Here is a 16,805-nt window from a genome sequence, read left to right as displayed (position 1 = left end):
TTGTTTGGATGAAATACTAATGGGTTTAAAAACCTCAATCCTCTTCACTTTTGAAGAAAACATATAGAAGAGAGAGATGGTGCAGCCACTCCTTGATGAAGGAATGATGAATAAAGAAGTAAAGAGGTAGAGATAGAATTCTCTAGAGAGAGAACAAGGCATGATTGTGGTCTTGAAGTCATCTAAGGGGAAATAGGAAGATTTTTTATCTCCTAATTCTTTTGTAGGCTCTTTCAGTTTATTCCATGATAGGTTTAGTATTGTTAATCACATAAGTTCTATAAAGAAGGATTGAATGGTTTAGATATTTGTTTTATTTTGAATTTCATAAAACATCTATAGAGGACAATATTTCGGTCTACATTAAAATTGAATCTGATATTGATAGATGATGAATATTGTGGTGATTCTTATATGGTTGGAAAGGTCTGTTTGTCTACTTTCTAGTGGTTCAAACGGTGCATTAATTTGAGTTCCGGGTGAGGATTTATAATAGTTTTTGTACTAGGTGTCAGAACCGTCCTTACTGTATTACGGTCTAGATTAAAATTGAATATGGTATTGATAGATGATGGATATCATAGTGATTCTTATATGGTTGGTAAGTTATATTCGTCTACTCTCTAATAGTTCAAACAGTGTATTAATTGGAGTTTCGAGTGAGGAGTTATGATGGTTTTCATAGAAAGTGTCAGAACAGTCTCTACTGTATTTCGGTCTAGATTAGAACTAAATCTGGTATTGATAGGTAATGAATTTGGGAATGTTTCTTATATGGTTGGAAAGGTATACTACTTTCCAATTCTTCAAACGGTGTATTGATCGGAGTTCCGAGTGAGGAGCTATGAAAGTTTTTGCGTAAGGTGTCAAGACAATCACCAATGAACGAATTTATTGAGATAATTTACATGGTTTCTGTTCTTTAGGCAATGTATCTCCTAGGTAGATACCTTCTAGTGGTAGTCTATATTTGTTAACTATTTTTGTTATTTCCTTGTTTGAGGTTGCGATCCATGTGAGGATCTATTTTGAGCATCATCCCTTCTGACTTGTCATGTGTTTTGGCTTGAATTATTGGGTGAACTTGTTTGTAATTATTTATAAGAGTTAATGTTTATTGTGCATTGGTCTGAGAGATACCCGAACGTGGGTTTGATGATTGTGCCTTTTTGACATAATGTTTTGTCGACTTACATGACCAGTTTGGGTGCTATAAAGGTTTACCTTAGTTAAAGATGCGATCTTTTTTATATCTATTGAAAAAAAAAAGGAAACATTGTTGTAATATGAGAGTTAGTACTGAATTATAATACGAAAACTTGGAAAACTTAATAATCAAGAACATAAATTATTAGTTTCTACAAGCGCGGGGTATATCTTGTTGTATGATGTTAGTTGTCACAGTTGAATTTCCAATAATGGCAATAATTAATATGAATGCAATGCTTCCTTAATTGGGGATTAAGCTTACCTAACCGGGACTTAGGTTTGTGGAAATCTACTGCAGTTAGGTTTTAACCAGCTATTTCGTTTTTCAGGTATTGATTGTGCAATCATGACAGGCGTTGCTCATGGATCCAGTTTGAAGGTCTCAAATCTTCAATTTCAAGGCGGTTAGCTTGAGATTTGAGATTTGGGGCGCTACAATTGGGGATACAATTCACATGAGCTTACAACATTATAAATCTTCACTGAATGATTCTCTTTTGCCTACTTCAAGTCAAATTGGGTAGGTTGTCCTAACACTCGTCGCTCTACTAAATGTTGTATTTTTGTTTTATCTTCTTAGGCTCCAATCTAATTTTTTGGAGTGCTAAGAAGCAACCAACTGTGTTTAGATCTAGTACTTAGGCTGAGTATCGTGCCCTTGCTACAGAGGTATCTAATATTACTTAGATTCATTTTGTGCTTCAAGAGCTCGCCATCTCCTTTTCTAAACCAACGGATATATTATGTGACCACAAAAATGTTATCGTAATGATCGTTAATCAGGTGTATCATGGAGGTCAAAGCATATTGCCCTTGATTATCACTTCATACGGGAAAAAGGTGGTGGCAGGTTTTCTTCTAATTAAGTTTGTTGCTTCAAGAGATCAAGTTGTTGATAGCTTTTCAACAAAAAAAAAGAGTAGTTGATAATTTAACCAAGAGTCTATCTCATGTGTGGCTCTGGAATTATCTCCCTAACTTGAACGTTCATGAGTCCACTACGTTTAATTTGTAAGAGGATAATAGCATTAAAATGTGGAACTCAAACCACCGAGTCCCACTTGGGCTCTTCAGTGAGTCACAGGGCTCACTCAATCACAACTCTTGTTGTACAAGCAATCAAGATGGTCGAAGATTTGTTTTTTATTTTATTACTTTCCTCCTAAAGAGTTTCCTTTATGTACAACTTGTTGGAATCAGAACCTAGCTCAAAAGTAGCTGGACCGGTTTTTGGTTAATTTTATGTACCTATATTCGTTAGAATCTCGAGCAAGACGTCTCGTTGGATTCGTCTCGTCGAGCTCTTGAATTTAGACTCAAATTTTGTCCAAATCCGATTCCGTATGAGTGAGTTATTACAAAATTCGTTTGGTATGGTACCATTAACTCAAAACCGAGATTTTGAGTTAGTACCACATTTATGAAAGAGGAAATGATTTATTTCCTTTTATAGAACCTTCCATATATTTATGGTATGTTTTTTAGAATAGAGAGGTGACTCACGTGGTTTGCACCACGCAAACCACGCACGCGCACGCGCGGCGTGGGCGAATGGGCGTTTAGGACGCATTGGGCGCCCGCACGCACTTTGCACTTGGATTTTACGATCATAGATATGATCTGACGGTCAGGATATTTGGCGCTCTTAAGATAGATCCGTTGATGATCTAACGCTGGGCGTTCAATGCGCGAGATCTTAATAGATCCGTTAAGATCTGACGGTCAACATGGCACCCGAAAACCAACAGACAAATATGACTGTTCAGAAGCATCCATTCGTCTATAGGCACCTGTCTGAAGTGTCACCAATACTTCTATAAATACCAAAAAGAAACCAGCAAACAAAATACGAAAAAATTTTAGCATTCAAAGTTAAGAGCATTTAGAGTTTAAGAAGTCAATTCATCTGTCGTTCTTACTGCTTGTTCTAAGTTCGCACGCTTTCAGAGAAACAAAGTACTCTCGTCGTCATACTGAAAGGTACAGCCGTTGTATCCTGGGAGACAAACATCTTAGTGGTTTTAGTACTAATACCAGGGTGTTCACTGTCTTAAGGAAAGAGACAACTCGACTCGGCTTTCTCTCTCTAATCTTTTATTTAATCTTTGTTTTTAAAAAATATTGTTTTCCTTTTAATCTGTTTAAGATACAATATTAATTTTTTTTTAGAAATAAAATTATCTCTGAATCTATTTCAGAAAGACACTCTAAAGTGTATCCTTGTTTTAATACTGAAAAAAGACAGGAAGATCAGATTCTTGGTTTTTCATAATACCAGAAGAACAACACAACTTTCATGTATTACAAATAGTGAAGAGGGAGAATTATAAAATCTCACCTCAAACTATATGGGATAACAAAAATCACTACTTGTATTCGTCATGATTTTAACTCAAATTGCATTGCAGAGAAATACACCAACACATCTACTACGGAGCCGTAGATGAAAGGGAAATCCTAATAGCTCCTATGAATATAATCCACGTGTTAAAAGGTGCTACTTCTACCCATTGAACTACAAACCCAACTATTTTGAAAATCTTTTGTTTGAGTACTAATATTGATTCTTTTTGTTATGTAAATAGGTCAGCCAATTTCATTGCAGATAGATTGGCTAAAAACAGAATACCTAAGAACTTCTTTGTCTGGCTGACAAAACCTAACTTGAACATAATTAAGTACATCTTACAACTAGTGTAGGGCCTAACATGTAAAATATTAAGATATCTTTTAAAATCCCAACTTCCAATAGCCTGTAAGATGGCTTTTTTTTTTTGTGTGTTGCAAGAGCCTCTGATGGCTGCATCAACCGATATTGCTGCCAAAATGTTAGGTAAGCCTAGTTTGAAATGGTCCACAAAGACAGATCCCAACTTTGTCTAAATGATCTTAATCTTTCAAGAAGAATGACGGTCCAAAATCTGGATCGATTTTAACAAGATATTAAAATAGTTGCGGTAAAACTAAAATAATTTTAAGTAAGAGAAAAAAAATGTTTGTGAATTTAGACCGATCAGAATATATAATTGACTGGCTAAAATCAGATATAGATTAACCATTCTCATATTTGTTTTCAATATTTGTCTTAAACCTCTAATCCTATCTAATACTAATAATGAAACCTTAATTTATACATTGAGTGCTAAAAGTACTACCTAAAATATTTAGATGTACTCCTTCCGTCCCATTTTGTTTGTAGTTTTGGGGAATCCAACTTATTAAGAAGACCTTATTTATTGTTGACAAAAAAGATGCAATTTCCTAAACTACCCTCATTTAATATAGAGTATTTCATTAAATATTTCATTGGTAGAAGTGTAGAACCAATTAGAACCTTTTATTGGTATTCAAAACAAAGGGTAGTTTTGGAAGTCCCATGATTTTTATTATTTGAATGAATGTTATTAAAGGAAAGTTAACAAACATTTTGGGACATCCATAAAAGGTATAACAACCAAACAAAATGGGACGGAGGGAGTAGTAATTGTTCCCATTCTACGGGAGCTTCTCTGTCATTTTAATGGCGGACCCACTCTTCCTCGAGCAGCCTACAATCTACTTGCAAGTAGCCCTTGTCTTTTCTTTCTTTTTGACATTGAACAACGTGTTCTTAATGCTTCATTGCTGTATATATAGTCAAAATGATGATCCCTAAAAACATATAAAAATGTGTGATGATGGTATACAAGCTTGAAATGGAGTACATCGTTAATTTCCAAATGCCTTCCATTATATGACAAACTCGTCAATTGGTCTTCAATATATTAGAGTAATGCCCATACAAAATTGTTCTCTCTAAAAGATTTGTAATTTTTTCAATTTGTCCATATAAAATTGTTGTCCACATAAGATATTTGATTGTCCATATATTGGTCACCTTCTCTTTTCTTCTCATCTATGAGATTTTAGTAACATTTAAGTTCTCTTGGTGATGGAGCTGAAATGTTTCATTGTTTTTCAGAAATTTTACGATTATGGTCTTAAGAAAATTATACGACATTGAAATTGTTAAGTCAGTGGTCATCCAACTCAAAACCAATTGGCAATGAGTGGATATGACATGTACATTATATTCTTGGTTGCTAGTTACCCCTTCTCCCTTGTGGGACTATTCTCACACGCCCCCTCACGTGAGGCGTGTTAGTCTAAACGTATTTTTTTATTTTGTTTCGGGTGACGTGGAGAACGTGTTGCTTTTAAGTTTGTGGCGTGTTAAGCCTATCACGTGTGGGCGTAGCTCTGATACCATGTTAAGTTTGTGGTCATCCAATTCAAAACCAATTGGCAATGAGTGGAGAGGACCTATACATCATATTTTTGATTGCTAGTTATTCCTTCTCCTATACGAAACTATTCTCATAATGTTAAGTTTGTGGTCATCCAACTCAAAACCAATTGACAATGAATAGAGAAGACCTATACATTATATTCTTGGTTACTAGTTACCCCTCCACTCATGTGAGACTATTCTCACACACATACCTAATTTTGGCGACATTTTTTACGTTGAAAGAAGAAAGAGAAGCCAAAATTTGACCTAATGTTATCTTTTCATGAAAAACTTTTACATCTTGAGAGAAATCTTCATCTGTGGTATCACTCTCTGACTGAAATGATGGTTGTTTGGAAGATATTATCTTCCTATCTTGAGACATATATATATATATATATATATATATCTATATAACAAAACATAAAAGTTGTGACTAGGACAAAATAAATGTTCCTAGAAGGTGACTAGGACTACCACATAGACATCTATGGTACATGTTGGCTGAGACAAATCTAACCCTTTGAACTGCCAACTCGATCCGAATCTAACGGATTTGGGTTATGCATCAATAAACCCCTTCATTAGCCCCCTTCTGTTCTAATAGATGCATTCAATTTATTTCCCTCCTTAATGACCGGTCAAGTTCCCCATTCATGTAATTGTTTTTCAATTAATAATTGTTTTCAATTTACACCAAAACCCTTCTCCTCCCACATTCAGTTTCTCTCCCCTTCAATCTTCATCGCCCCATCCTCTTACTCTCCCATCAAACTTCTTCAAACAAAATCTATTAAGTGTGCTAATAATAGGTTATGGTTGAAATTTGTCATTTCTAAATGTCATTCCTGGGAAGTTGTTGTATGGATTGGGTTTAGAGATTAGAGTTTGAAATTAAGTGATTGAGATATTTATGGAGGTTCTTATCAATTTTGATTAGACCAAATTCAAAATGGGTGAAGTATGCTCACAATTCCAAGTGTAGCTTATAATACAATGGGATTAATTTGGAGAGATGAGAAAGCAATGCTTAGCGAGCATCTTATTTTCTTAAAATATATGGGTCAAATTGACGTACCAAGTGATGTATCTGAGTTATGGTTTTCTAATTTTCCCTATGAACTCAAATAAACCATTAGGTGACTGCTAATTGCGAAACTTAATGGTCAGCGTGATTCCTTGACTCAAACTCTGAAACTTAGAAAATGGCAACCCATAAACCTGGTCAGTTTTATGGTATAACTCTTAGTACAACTGATGTGTACTTCTTGTATATATTATTGCCCCATTTGCTTCATATCGGTGGTTGGCTCTATGGTCCGGGAAAGAATAGACAATGAGGGTTGCTTTCTTATCTCCAATTGGACACAGAGGACACTCACATGTAAATTATAATCACTTTATATTATTACTAATTGTATTGGCGCTCCGGTATAAGCATTTTTTCCTTACCTAGATCCTTTTGTTAGATTTTAGTTTTGTTCTAACTTAATAGGCTAACACTATGGCCAAGTTTTTCTATCAGATTAAAGCAACTTCATGGTCCAACACTGTCCGAATATAAGGGTGCCTTCACTATTCCTGTGTGATACTTTTGTTACTAAGGGTTAATTCCCGAAACCCTTCCACAATAATCGCCATCGACTAAAACGAACAGTGATTGATGGTTTTTTTGTACTTATAAATCACTATCAGAATAAAAGTGGGCCTTCACTTTGTAAGCGAAATATGAGTTTGCAGACATATCACAAGTTACAATATAACTAAAATCAATAAGTTATCTTCGTAGATGGAAGGAATGGTTTTTGTAGATTTATAAATATATATAATTTTCTTTAAGCTTTTTAGTTTCATAGTTTGTCCATTTTGTACAATTTTCTTCCACTGTTTTCAACCAATTCAAATTTTTATTTTATTTCTAAGAATTTCTTTATATCAAAGATCTGATTAGTCGTGCCGGAGGCACGGGTTATGTCTAGTATATATATATTAAATAAGTGCCCCATACAATTCAACAAAAAAAAAAAAAGTGTCCAATAAAAGAGAAAAATAAGAAGGATAAACACTTTATTGATTACACGAAGTGGTCGTTGAAGAACTTGCTTGTGGGGAAGGAAAAAAAATGTATTGAGGGTCAAATGTACCACAAACATTCTACATACGTGTGGAATTTCAAGTTTGTAAGCAAATTAGAAGATGGTCTTCTATGCATGGTGCTAATGCTTCCTGGTGATACACTGATACCATGCCTTAGCAGTCATTGATTGTGAAAATTATACTAGAAAAGCATTTTTATGTGGTATACTAAAATTGACATGGGAAGTTTTATAAGGCCTCCCCAATTTTGTTAAAAGGCCTCTCCACGAACCATTTTACTTGCTAAATTATCACTAAGGGGAGGCCTTTTAACAAAAATGTGAGGGCCTATAAAATCTCCCAATTGACATTTAGAGAGCTTTGTAGTATTGTTCATGATTTTTTATGTGGTACTGTTTTATTGTTTTAAGGACATCTGAAAAGACATGTGAGAAGCGACGGTTACTATAAAGTCAAAATTTAGCTTGTTTAACAACTAAAATTTGTCTGATTGATTGATTATTTTCCTATTTGTGTAAAAGTCTCTAATTAAAAAACCTTAACTAAAAGAGTTAATTCCTATTTAGCTTCTTACTTTGTGACCAGCTTCCTTTATGGTCCCATTTTTTTCGTAAATTCAAATATGGCCCCCTTTTCTTAACACCGTCAGTCAACTTTTATGGTCAATACCATTTTTTTTCATATTTACCCATTTTATTAGAATGATTTCTAAATTCAAAATTGACCCCCTTTTGAATTTGGGTCAATTTCAAAAAAATTATAACAACTTTAGAAGAAACAAGGGGGCTAAAATAATACATATAAAAAAACAAAAACACCTCATCCCACCATCTCTCTCCTCCATATCATGTATCTCGCCACCTCATCATTTTCTCCGAATGAAGGTCGCCGGCCGGCCAAATTTTCCGGCGACCTTCCATTTTTTTTCATCTTCTCTCTCTATTCTTTCTCTTATCCCCCTCTCTCTCTTATCCCCCTCTCTCTCTAATCTCTCTCTCTCTTTATCACATTTCTCTCTCATTCTCAAAAAAAAAAAAAACTCTCTCTCATCTCTCTATATTCCGGTGAAGGGGAGGAGCCCCTTAGCCGGAATAACCAGACCTTGAAGGTCTGGTTTTAGAGGTAAACCAGACCGAGATCTGGTTAATACCAGACCGGGATCTGGTTTCAACCAACCAGATCTCGGTCTGGCTGGTTGAAACCAGATCCCGGTCTAGTTTCAAACCAGACAGAGATCTGGTTGAAGCCAGATCTCGGTCTGGTTTACCTCTAAAACCAGACCTTCAAGGTCTGGTTATTCCGGCGAAGGGGCTCCTCCCCTTCGCCGGAATATAGAGAGATGAGAGAGAAAGTTTTTTTTTTGAGAATGAGAGAGAAATGTGATAAAGAGAGAGAGAGAGAGAGAAATGAGATAGAGATAGAGGGAGATAAGAGAAAGAATGAGAGAGAAGATGAAAAAAAAATGGAAGGTCGCCGGAAAATTTGGCCGGCCGGCGACCTTCATTCGGAGAAGATGATGAGGTGGCGAGATACATGATGTGGAGGTGAGATGGAGGAGAGAGAGAGGGTGGGATGAGGTGTTTTTGTTTTTTATATGTATTCTATTTTAGCCCCCTTGTTTCTTCTAAAGTTGTTATAATTTTTTTGAAATTGACCAAAATTCAAAAGGGGGTCAATTTTGAATTTAGAAATCATTCTAATAAGAAGGGTAAATATGGAAAAAAAAGGTATTGACCATAAAAGTTGACTGACGGTGTTAGGAAAAGGGGGTCATATTTGAATTTACGGAAAAAATGAGGCCATAAAAGAATCTGGTCAGTGGTCACAAAGTAGGGGGCCAAATAGGAATTAACTCTAACTAAAATCTAGAATGTTACTGTGGAGTAATAGGCACTCAAAATGAACCGTCTATACTGTATTCGTCTAATTAGTACTCTTAATTGGGGGTTGTATAGCATTTTCGTTCCCCAAAATCCTCTTATCACAGTGGCCTTTGTATTCTTGGATGATTTTCTTTGACTTTGACATTGATAGTGGTAAGCTTTTTAAAGTTAAAACTCATGAAAAGGAAGGAAAATTATGAAAGGTATCTTAAAATACTTGATAATAAATGGTCCTTATTCTAATAAGGTTGCTCTAATAACTTTCAAAAGCTTAATTCAGTTAAACTTCAATCATGACAATGACATTAAGTTTTGATATTACTTGACATTGTTTGTTATATAATAAAGTACTGTTTTTCAATACAAATCTAACTTATGTCTGAGTACTCAAATGAATTAATTCACAATTCATGGGTGAGCATCAGGTCACTGTCGACCAATTAGGATTCAGCCCAATCCAAACGGTCAATGGCGGTCTTGTCTGATTGGCGGCCGAAATTTAGTAAGTCAAAGTGCACGCTTCAGTTTAGCCCAGTTCAGTTTTCATTATGTTTGGTTGATCAGTCGAACTGAACTAAGTCAATCAACCCACTCATGATAGTAAGATGAAAAAGAACTACTTAGATTTTATTTTAATTTACTTTTTTTTTTGGTATAGTTCAATCTTCATTATCTTTGACAAAAAAAAAAAATTTGTACAAAAAAATTTAGAGCTAAAATTCAAAATACTCTATTTTAATCCTAAAACATGTATTTATATTATATATACTAAATTTATAACCACAATTCAAAACACTTTCTCTCACTAAATCTGGTCCGATCAGATACTCCAGTCGAGATTATGGTCAATCATTTTTCAACAGAACTGCATGTTTAAATGTCTACTCCAATCTTCACATTCCACTTGGAGAAAAAAAAATCACCTAATAAAGAAGAGTGGTTAAATCCGATTGCCCTAGAATCAATTGTACTTGTAGAAAACAAACAAAGCAAAAGAAATAATAATAATAAACCTTGACAAATTCAATATTTGGTCACATGTCATAATGTACCAAATACATTCTTTAAATTTTAATATTGGTAATCAACTTGCATTAGAAGAAAATGATCTCTACTAAGAAGCTATATTAATCTTTAAACTCAGAATTAATGAACATTCAATATCAAACTATCACATCTCTATGGAGCATTAACTTTATCTTAATTTCTATCAGAACAAGCTAGGAGCTAGCTAGTAGTTCAAAATCATGTCCAAAATTACATATTATATTCTTCTTCTTCTCTTCTTTTTCATCGGAAAATATGAAAGCCGATCAATACAACACGATGATAATAATTATCATTCTTCGCCTTTGTTGATTAGGCAGCTTAAACGTATCGATTCTCCAGAGCCGGTCACCACCAACACCAGCACCACCGAAAAATGTGAGCATATGTACGGGTTTTTACCATGTACCGAAAACCTTCTGGGTCACCTTTTTCTTATCATCATTTACGAATACTTATTATTCCTCGGTGAGAAATACATTACACAAGGAAGCGAGCTCGTTTTTCAAATTCTAGGTCCTGGTATTTTCGGTGCTTCGGCTTTTGAAATTCTTGGGGCATTACCAGAAGCTATGATTCTTCTTGGTAAGTTTTCTTTTTAAATTCTTTCAGTACTTTCTTGAATACTTCTTGTTGGGTTCTATTTTCAGGGTTTAAGCCATTAAATTATGGTTAAAAATCAAAAGTTGTGTATTTCATTAATTAGGGTTTATCATTTTATGTGTGATTTTCAGTATCTGGACTATCTAAAAGTAAAGAAACAGCTCAAGAAAAGGTATTCACCGGAGTCGGTTTACTAGCTGGATCAACTGTTTTGCTTCTTACTTTAGTATGGGGAACTTGTGTTATCGTTGGTAGGATCGATTTCTCCTCCGATGATTCCCTTCCCAAAAATCGAAAAAAATCATCTTGGACACTTGGGTTTTTTACAAAACTTAGATCATTATTTACAGGTAAGTTGGTAAAAATGAATTTAGACCTATGAATATATACATATATATATATATATATATACATATATATTTCTTTGTCTTTGTTATTATATATAGGTTTATTTTGGAGTTTAATTTAAATTTTTACATATATGTTAATCTTAACAGGATATGGAATTAGGGTTGATCAGGAGACAAAATATACAGCAAGGATAATGGTTTTATCAGTACTACCATTTCTTATTGTTCAAGTGCCAGAATTTATTCTGAAATACCTACCGCATTTCGTCATATTTATATCTCTTGCAGTTTCGATTGGATTTCTACTAGTTTATTTCGTTTATCAGGTACGTAATATCGTAGAACTTTAATTAATTTCTTTGTGTAAGGATTTGGGTTATATGATAATATGGGTAAATATTATATTAATGTGGAAATAAAATTGATTTGGTCTGAAATTGGAGTATAGTTGGTCTGAATTAGGTGAATTATCAAATTTGTAAAGACAAGTTGCACCTGCTTTTTGGTGATAAGGAATAAAAAAGATATATAACATTACAAGTAGACATTATGGAGATTTAAGATATGGAAGTTTTACATAGTCTATGGTTATAGAAGTGAAACTTATTGAACGAGATAAAAGTCTAAAACGGCGGCAATATGACAATTTGCAAAAAGTCTTCTTGAGAAAATATAATTGTGTGCAAGGAACAATATAACGATTGTAAATGATACAGTTTGGTTGAATTCTATGTGAAGTTATCCCATATTATATATCTCAAAACTCAAAAGAAAGCACATAAATCTAGTATTTTAGCTCCTATCTTATGAAGCAGTCTTGGTTTGATTGAGAAAAATATGAAATTCGATTGACATTCATTTTAATTAGAAATTTATTCAAAAATAGTGTGTGTGTGTGTCTGAACTCTGAAAGAAACTAGAGTAATGGGTGCGGGTTCAATTGTTAATTCGCTATGATCACTGGTGTTTGGGCTTGGACTTGGGCTTGGGTTTGGGTTTGGGCTTGTCTATTCCAAAGAAGTGAAAATTAACAAACTAATTGGGGTCAACACTTGGTTGCCTAAGTGGTTGACAGTGTTGACATAAACTCCAAAATCCTGGAGGTACCAGGTTCGATCTCGTAAGAGGTGGAATCCAGGATTATTGAATTTGGGTTATTAAAGGTATAAATAAAATAATGTGATAAATTTTTCGGGCTTTAGGCCTCTTTCATGATGTTAGTTTTTAGGCCTCTTTCATGTTGTTAGGCTTTAGGTCTCTTTCATTTCTTGGTTTAACTTAGACGGTTGTCGTATTTATCACATCTTCATGATGTATCAATGTCTTGTAACCACTAACGTAGATCGTAGTGAATTTTTTAAAAAAAAACAAATTAGTTGGGGGCCTCGCAGACGCTCTGAGATGCTATAACCAAATCGCGGTGCCTACAGAATTTTCATTCGGAATTCTGAAGTTTTTTTTTTTTTTTCTGAAAAGTTATAAAATGATATTTTTCTTATGTTTTTCTATTGGTGTTGTTGCATTCATTTATGAGTAGTTAAATTTGAATTTAAATCGAATTTTGTAGATATTTCAACCATGGATTCAGAAGAGAAGACTAGAATACATGAAAGTTGAGCATCTAATGGCAAATTTCTTAAACCATGTTCAAAGTCAAGCTATGGGCAAACTCCTCACCGAGGAAGGCACCCCAAATTTACCTCTTATTCAAAGGTTCAATTAACTTTATTTTTTAAGAGATCCAACCTCTAGTTTAAGTTTATATACAAGTTACAACAGGATAAAATATTCACATTATGTGCTTGTTTGATTGGAATATATTTTACAGGTTATTTTCGAAAATCGATTTAGATGATGATGAAAACTTGACTCCTGAACAATTCAGGAAATTGATAATGGAGACAACAAAAACAGGAGATAATTTAGATAAGAATGCTATTATTGAAGAAGTAATTGAAGAATTCGATTTAGATTGTGATCATTTAATATCAAGGGATGAATTTGTCAAGGGTTTCGCTAAATGGCTTGTTAAGACTAAGAAAACAGCGAAGAAACAACAACGTTCTTACTCCAAAAAGTTTCTTGACAACTTATATCAGGTAATTATGTGGCTTCACTTCTTTTCACATAAAAAAACACTAAAAAGAATTGTTTTTAGATCATCTCTTCATGTGTCTCCTGACTACTGAAAGACGGAATTTATTTGAAAATGTACCCCTTAGCATAACTCGTTACCGAACATCTTTAGATATGAATTCACTCGTATGACAATGGCAAACAATTTTTTATTAATTGCGAGTGGGTTAGTTAAAGTCAATTAAATTATGTGGAGTTTGTTTTTTATGACAAATGCTAAATGAAGCTGCGTAATTGCTTCATAAAACTATTTGCTAGACACAACCATATATTTTTTATTAAATTGCTAAACAACACCAGAGATCGATTTATTGATTTTATCTAGCAAATAATTTTTTGAATCTTAGATTGCTATACAACTATGTTAACTTCCCAAAATTATTTAATAGACACAATTTTTTTCTTTATTAAATTATTAAACAAAAATAAAATTGGTTGTATTAGTATTATCTAAAGAAAAAATAGTGTTATAGGTTTTAAAAAAATATACATTATTTTTATGTAGCATGATTTTATGAAATATACATTATTAAGGTTTAAACTAAGCTTAAAAATATACATAGTGATTTTATGTAGTATGATTTTATGAATATCCCATTGGATTTTTTTTTGTTGAAAATATAACAGTTGGATTTATTTTTTTGAGAATATCCGTTGGATTTTTTTTATTTGAAAATATATATATATATATATTTTTTTTTGTTATTTGTTAATATTTGGTTAACTTCTTAGTTTAATGTTCGAATATATTTTATTTATGAATAATTAATTATGGTAATAGAAATTTGAATTTTGAGAAAAAATTCGATTATATTTGATTTTTTTTCCTTTAGTGTTGGGTTTATCAATTTAAGACGAAATTCAATTAATTTTACTTAGTTATTTTGTTTAATAATTTTTGTAGAGTTGTGTATAGAATTGAGGAGAAATTCGGTTATACTTGATTTTTGGTGTTGGTGTTGTTTAGCAATTTAGGACAATATTTTTGTTAGTTTTATTTAGTTATTTTTGTCTAATAGTTGTCTTTAGCAAAACTAAAGTTGCATATAGTATCACCCTTTTTTATAGTATAAAAATGAATCCTCTGATGATGGCATGTTTTGGTCATAGACTCATAGGTACAAAAAACATTTCAAATTATTTAGATAGTGGACACTTACTTGAGACTAGATTTAGGACTGTCTGACACACATGGATAAAATCAGTCTGAGTCTGTCATTCAAACGAGTTAGACAAAAAACTAATATTCTGAAATAAGACATTTCCAATATTAAAACGAGTTGGAATTGAATGAAAAAACAAGCACCACACCTAGGACGTTTATATCTCTCTAATCTTTAATATATTGTGCTCCATAGTACATACTAAAATGTATTTGATGAAATCTCTTAAACAATATAGGAGAAAATGCAAGAGTATGCAAGGAGTAAGTACTTGATTGAAGGGATTTTAAGACATTTCCAAAGCAATGCAATGGAAAACCTTCTCACAGAAGAAGGCACACCAGATATTCCTTCAATAATAAGGTAAATAGTCTTGTCAATATCAATCAATATTCTTAAATCCCACAGATTAATCTATAACTAAGTTTTCTTGTGGGTGTAGATTATTTGAAAACTGTGATCAAGATGGAGACAACCATATATCCCATTCAGAGTTGAAAGAATTGGTTGAAGGTATCAAGTTTGGAAAAATAGATTTGGATATGGATAGTGCAGTAGATGAATTAATGGAAGAATTAGACACTAATGGTGATCATTTGATTAATAAGGAAGAATTCGTAAATGGGATTACTAAATTTATTGATTCTAGACTCTCCGTAAATAAAAATTCTAATGAAAAGGAAGAAATTATCAAGGAAAGAAGGATAGAAACCGATAACGTTATTGAAGAAGGAAACTCATCGAGAAGTAAAGGAAAATTTATGGGTAAAATTACTTCGAAGTTATCAGCCTGTAAAGCTGGATTTCTTTTGATAGTGGGAATTACGATCATATCTTTGCTTGCTGAACCACTTATAGAAGTGGTTAGAGATTTCTCTCATGCAGCACATTTGCCTTCTTTCTTGGTTTCATTTGTATTATTACCTTTGGCTACTAATTCAAGAAGAGCAGTTTCGGCTATTGTTTCTGCAAGGCGAAAGAAGTCACATACTACTTCATTGACATTTTCCGAGGTTCATTTCTCTCTCTCACTCTCTCTTTATACTGAAGGATTATACAAAAAAAATGCTATGTTCACAAAAAAAAGTTGACGAATTTTATGGCAAAATGTTGCGGGAAGTTCCATTCGAAAATTTGATTGAATCTGGACAGTTATTTTTATAGGTCGTTCATGAATTCGTCATATCATTTCGGTTAAACTCTCAAAGATGGCACACATTTCGGCACAAAATTCGTCAAATTTTTGTGAACCTATTACCGTATATATTATGTGAAATATAACCTTTGGTGCCTCGTAAAGTTTTCTACATAAAGGAAATGATTCTCCACATAACAATGCCCCGAATCCATTTTCTCGAGTCCTAAAATATACTATACTAGTGTTTGAGTCGGAATAGACTTGAATCAGATTTCAGAATACTGTTTTTTTTTTTAACGAGTTAACTAAATAATCTGACTCGCTTAATCATCTGACGCATATTAATAATATGAGCTCTTATATCTTCTTGGAATTCAAATGAAGTAATAGATTTTGTGCTTATTTGGTGTACAGATTTATGGATGGGTATTCATGAACAATGTGTTAGGGTTAACTGCACTTCTAGGGCTAGTATGTGCAAGAGATTTAGAGTGGGACTTTTCAGCAGAAGTATTGGTAATCCTCATTATTTGTGGTGTAATGGGTCTTCTTTCAAGTTTCTCCTGCAGATTCCCACTTTGGACATCTGCACTAGCATACCTTTTATATCCATCATCTCTCTTGATGGTTTATTTTCTCAACTCTGTTTTCCGTTGGCATTGATGAAGACTATTGAAATCAACTACACCAACCCTAGTTCCCACCAACTAGGTTTTCCTTAAAAATCAAGGGTTAGGGTATTTCAGTTTTACAATGTTGTTATGTAATTTCTTCTTTTGTTTATTCTTTAATGCAATTTGGGGCATGGATTGGTTTTGTAATACTAAGATTGTATTCAAATTTCTTGTTTTAACTTTTATGAAATTTTACAAGCAAAAATATTAGTGTAATAGAACGTGGAGTCATGGC

At 33.3% G+C, this 16,805-nt stretch overlaps 1 protein-coding gene across 1 annotated transcript; it reads left to right on the top strand.

Annotated features, from left to right (window-relative positions):
• Window positions 1–10,545: 10,545 nt before the first annotated feature.
• On the top strand, window positions 10,546–16,775 carry LOC147549273 (sodium/calcium exchanger NCL1-like). Its single transcript, XM_086665027.1, has 8 exons — window positions 10,546–11,091; window positions 11,241–11,459; window positions 11,607–11,785; window positions 13,027–13,172; window positions 13,288–13,558; window positions 14,997–15,121; window positions 15,201–15,771; window positions 16,311–16,775. The coding sequence occupies exons 1-8, from the start codon at window positions 10,707–10,709 to the stop codon at window positions 16,557–16,559; spliced, it is 2,145 nt and encodes a 714-aa protein (XP_086521153.1). The 5' UTR covers window positions 10,546–10,706; the 3' UTR covers window positions 16,560–16,775.
• The last annotated feature ends 30 nt before the right edge of the window (window positions 16,776–16,805 follow it).

The sequence above is a fragment of the Eschscholzia californica genome, unplaced genomic scaffold, assembly GCF_041429995.1.
Source record: "Eschscholzia californica isolate CP2 unplaced genomic scaffold, dmEscCali1.0.p SCAF_3, whole genome shotgun sequence".
Taxonomy (NCBI): domain Eukaryota; kingdom Viridiplantae; phylum Streptophyta; class Magnoliopsida; order Ranunculales; family Papaveraceae; genus Eschscholzia; species Eschscholzia californica.
Note: the sequence above shows the minus strand (reverse complement) of the source record. Positions and strands in the feature narration are given on the sequence as shown.

What these genes read in the sequence shown, in the direction of transcription:
- LOC147549273 (XM_086665027.1), top strand. Translation starts at nt 10,707, where the DNA reads ATGTCCAAAATTACATATTATATTCTTCTTCTTCTCTTCTTTTTCATC. An exon ending in TAGTTTATTTCGTTTATCAG is followed by an intron (nt 11,786 to 13,026) that starts GTACGTAATATC and finishes CGAATTTTGTAG; the next exon opens with ATATTTCAACCATGGATTCA. An exon ending in AATTTACCTCTTATTCAAAG is followed by an intron (nt 13,173 to 13,287) that starts GTTCAATTAACT and finishes TATATTTTACAG; the next exon opens with GTTATTTTCGAAAATCGATT.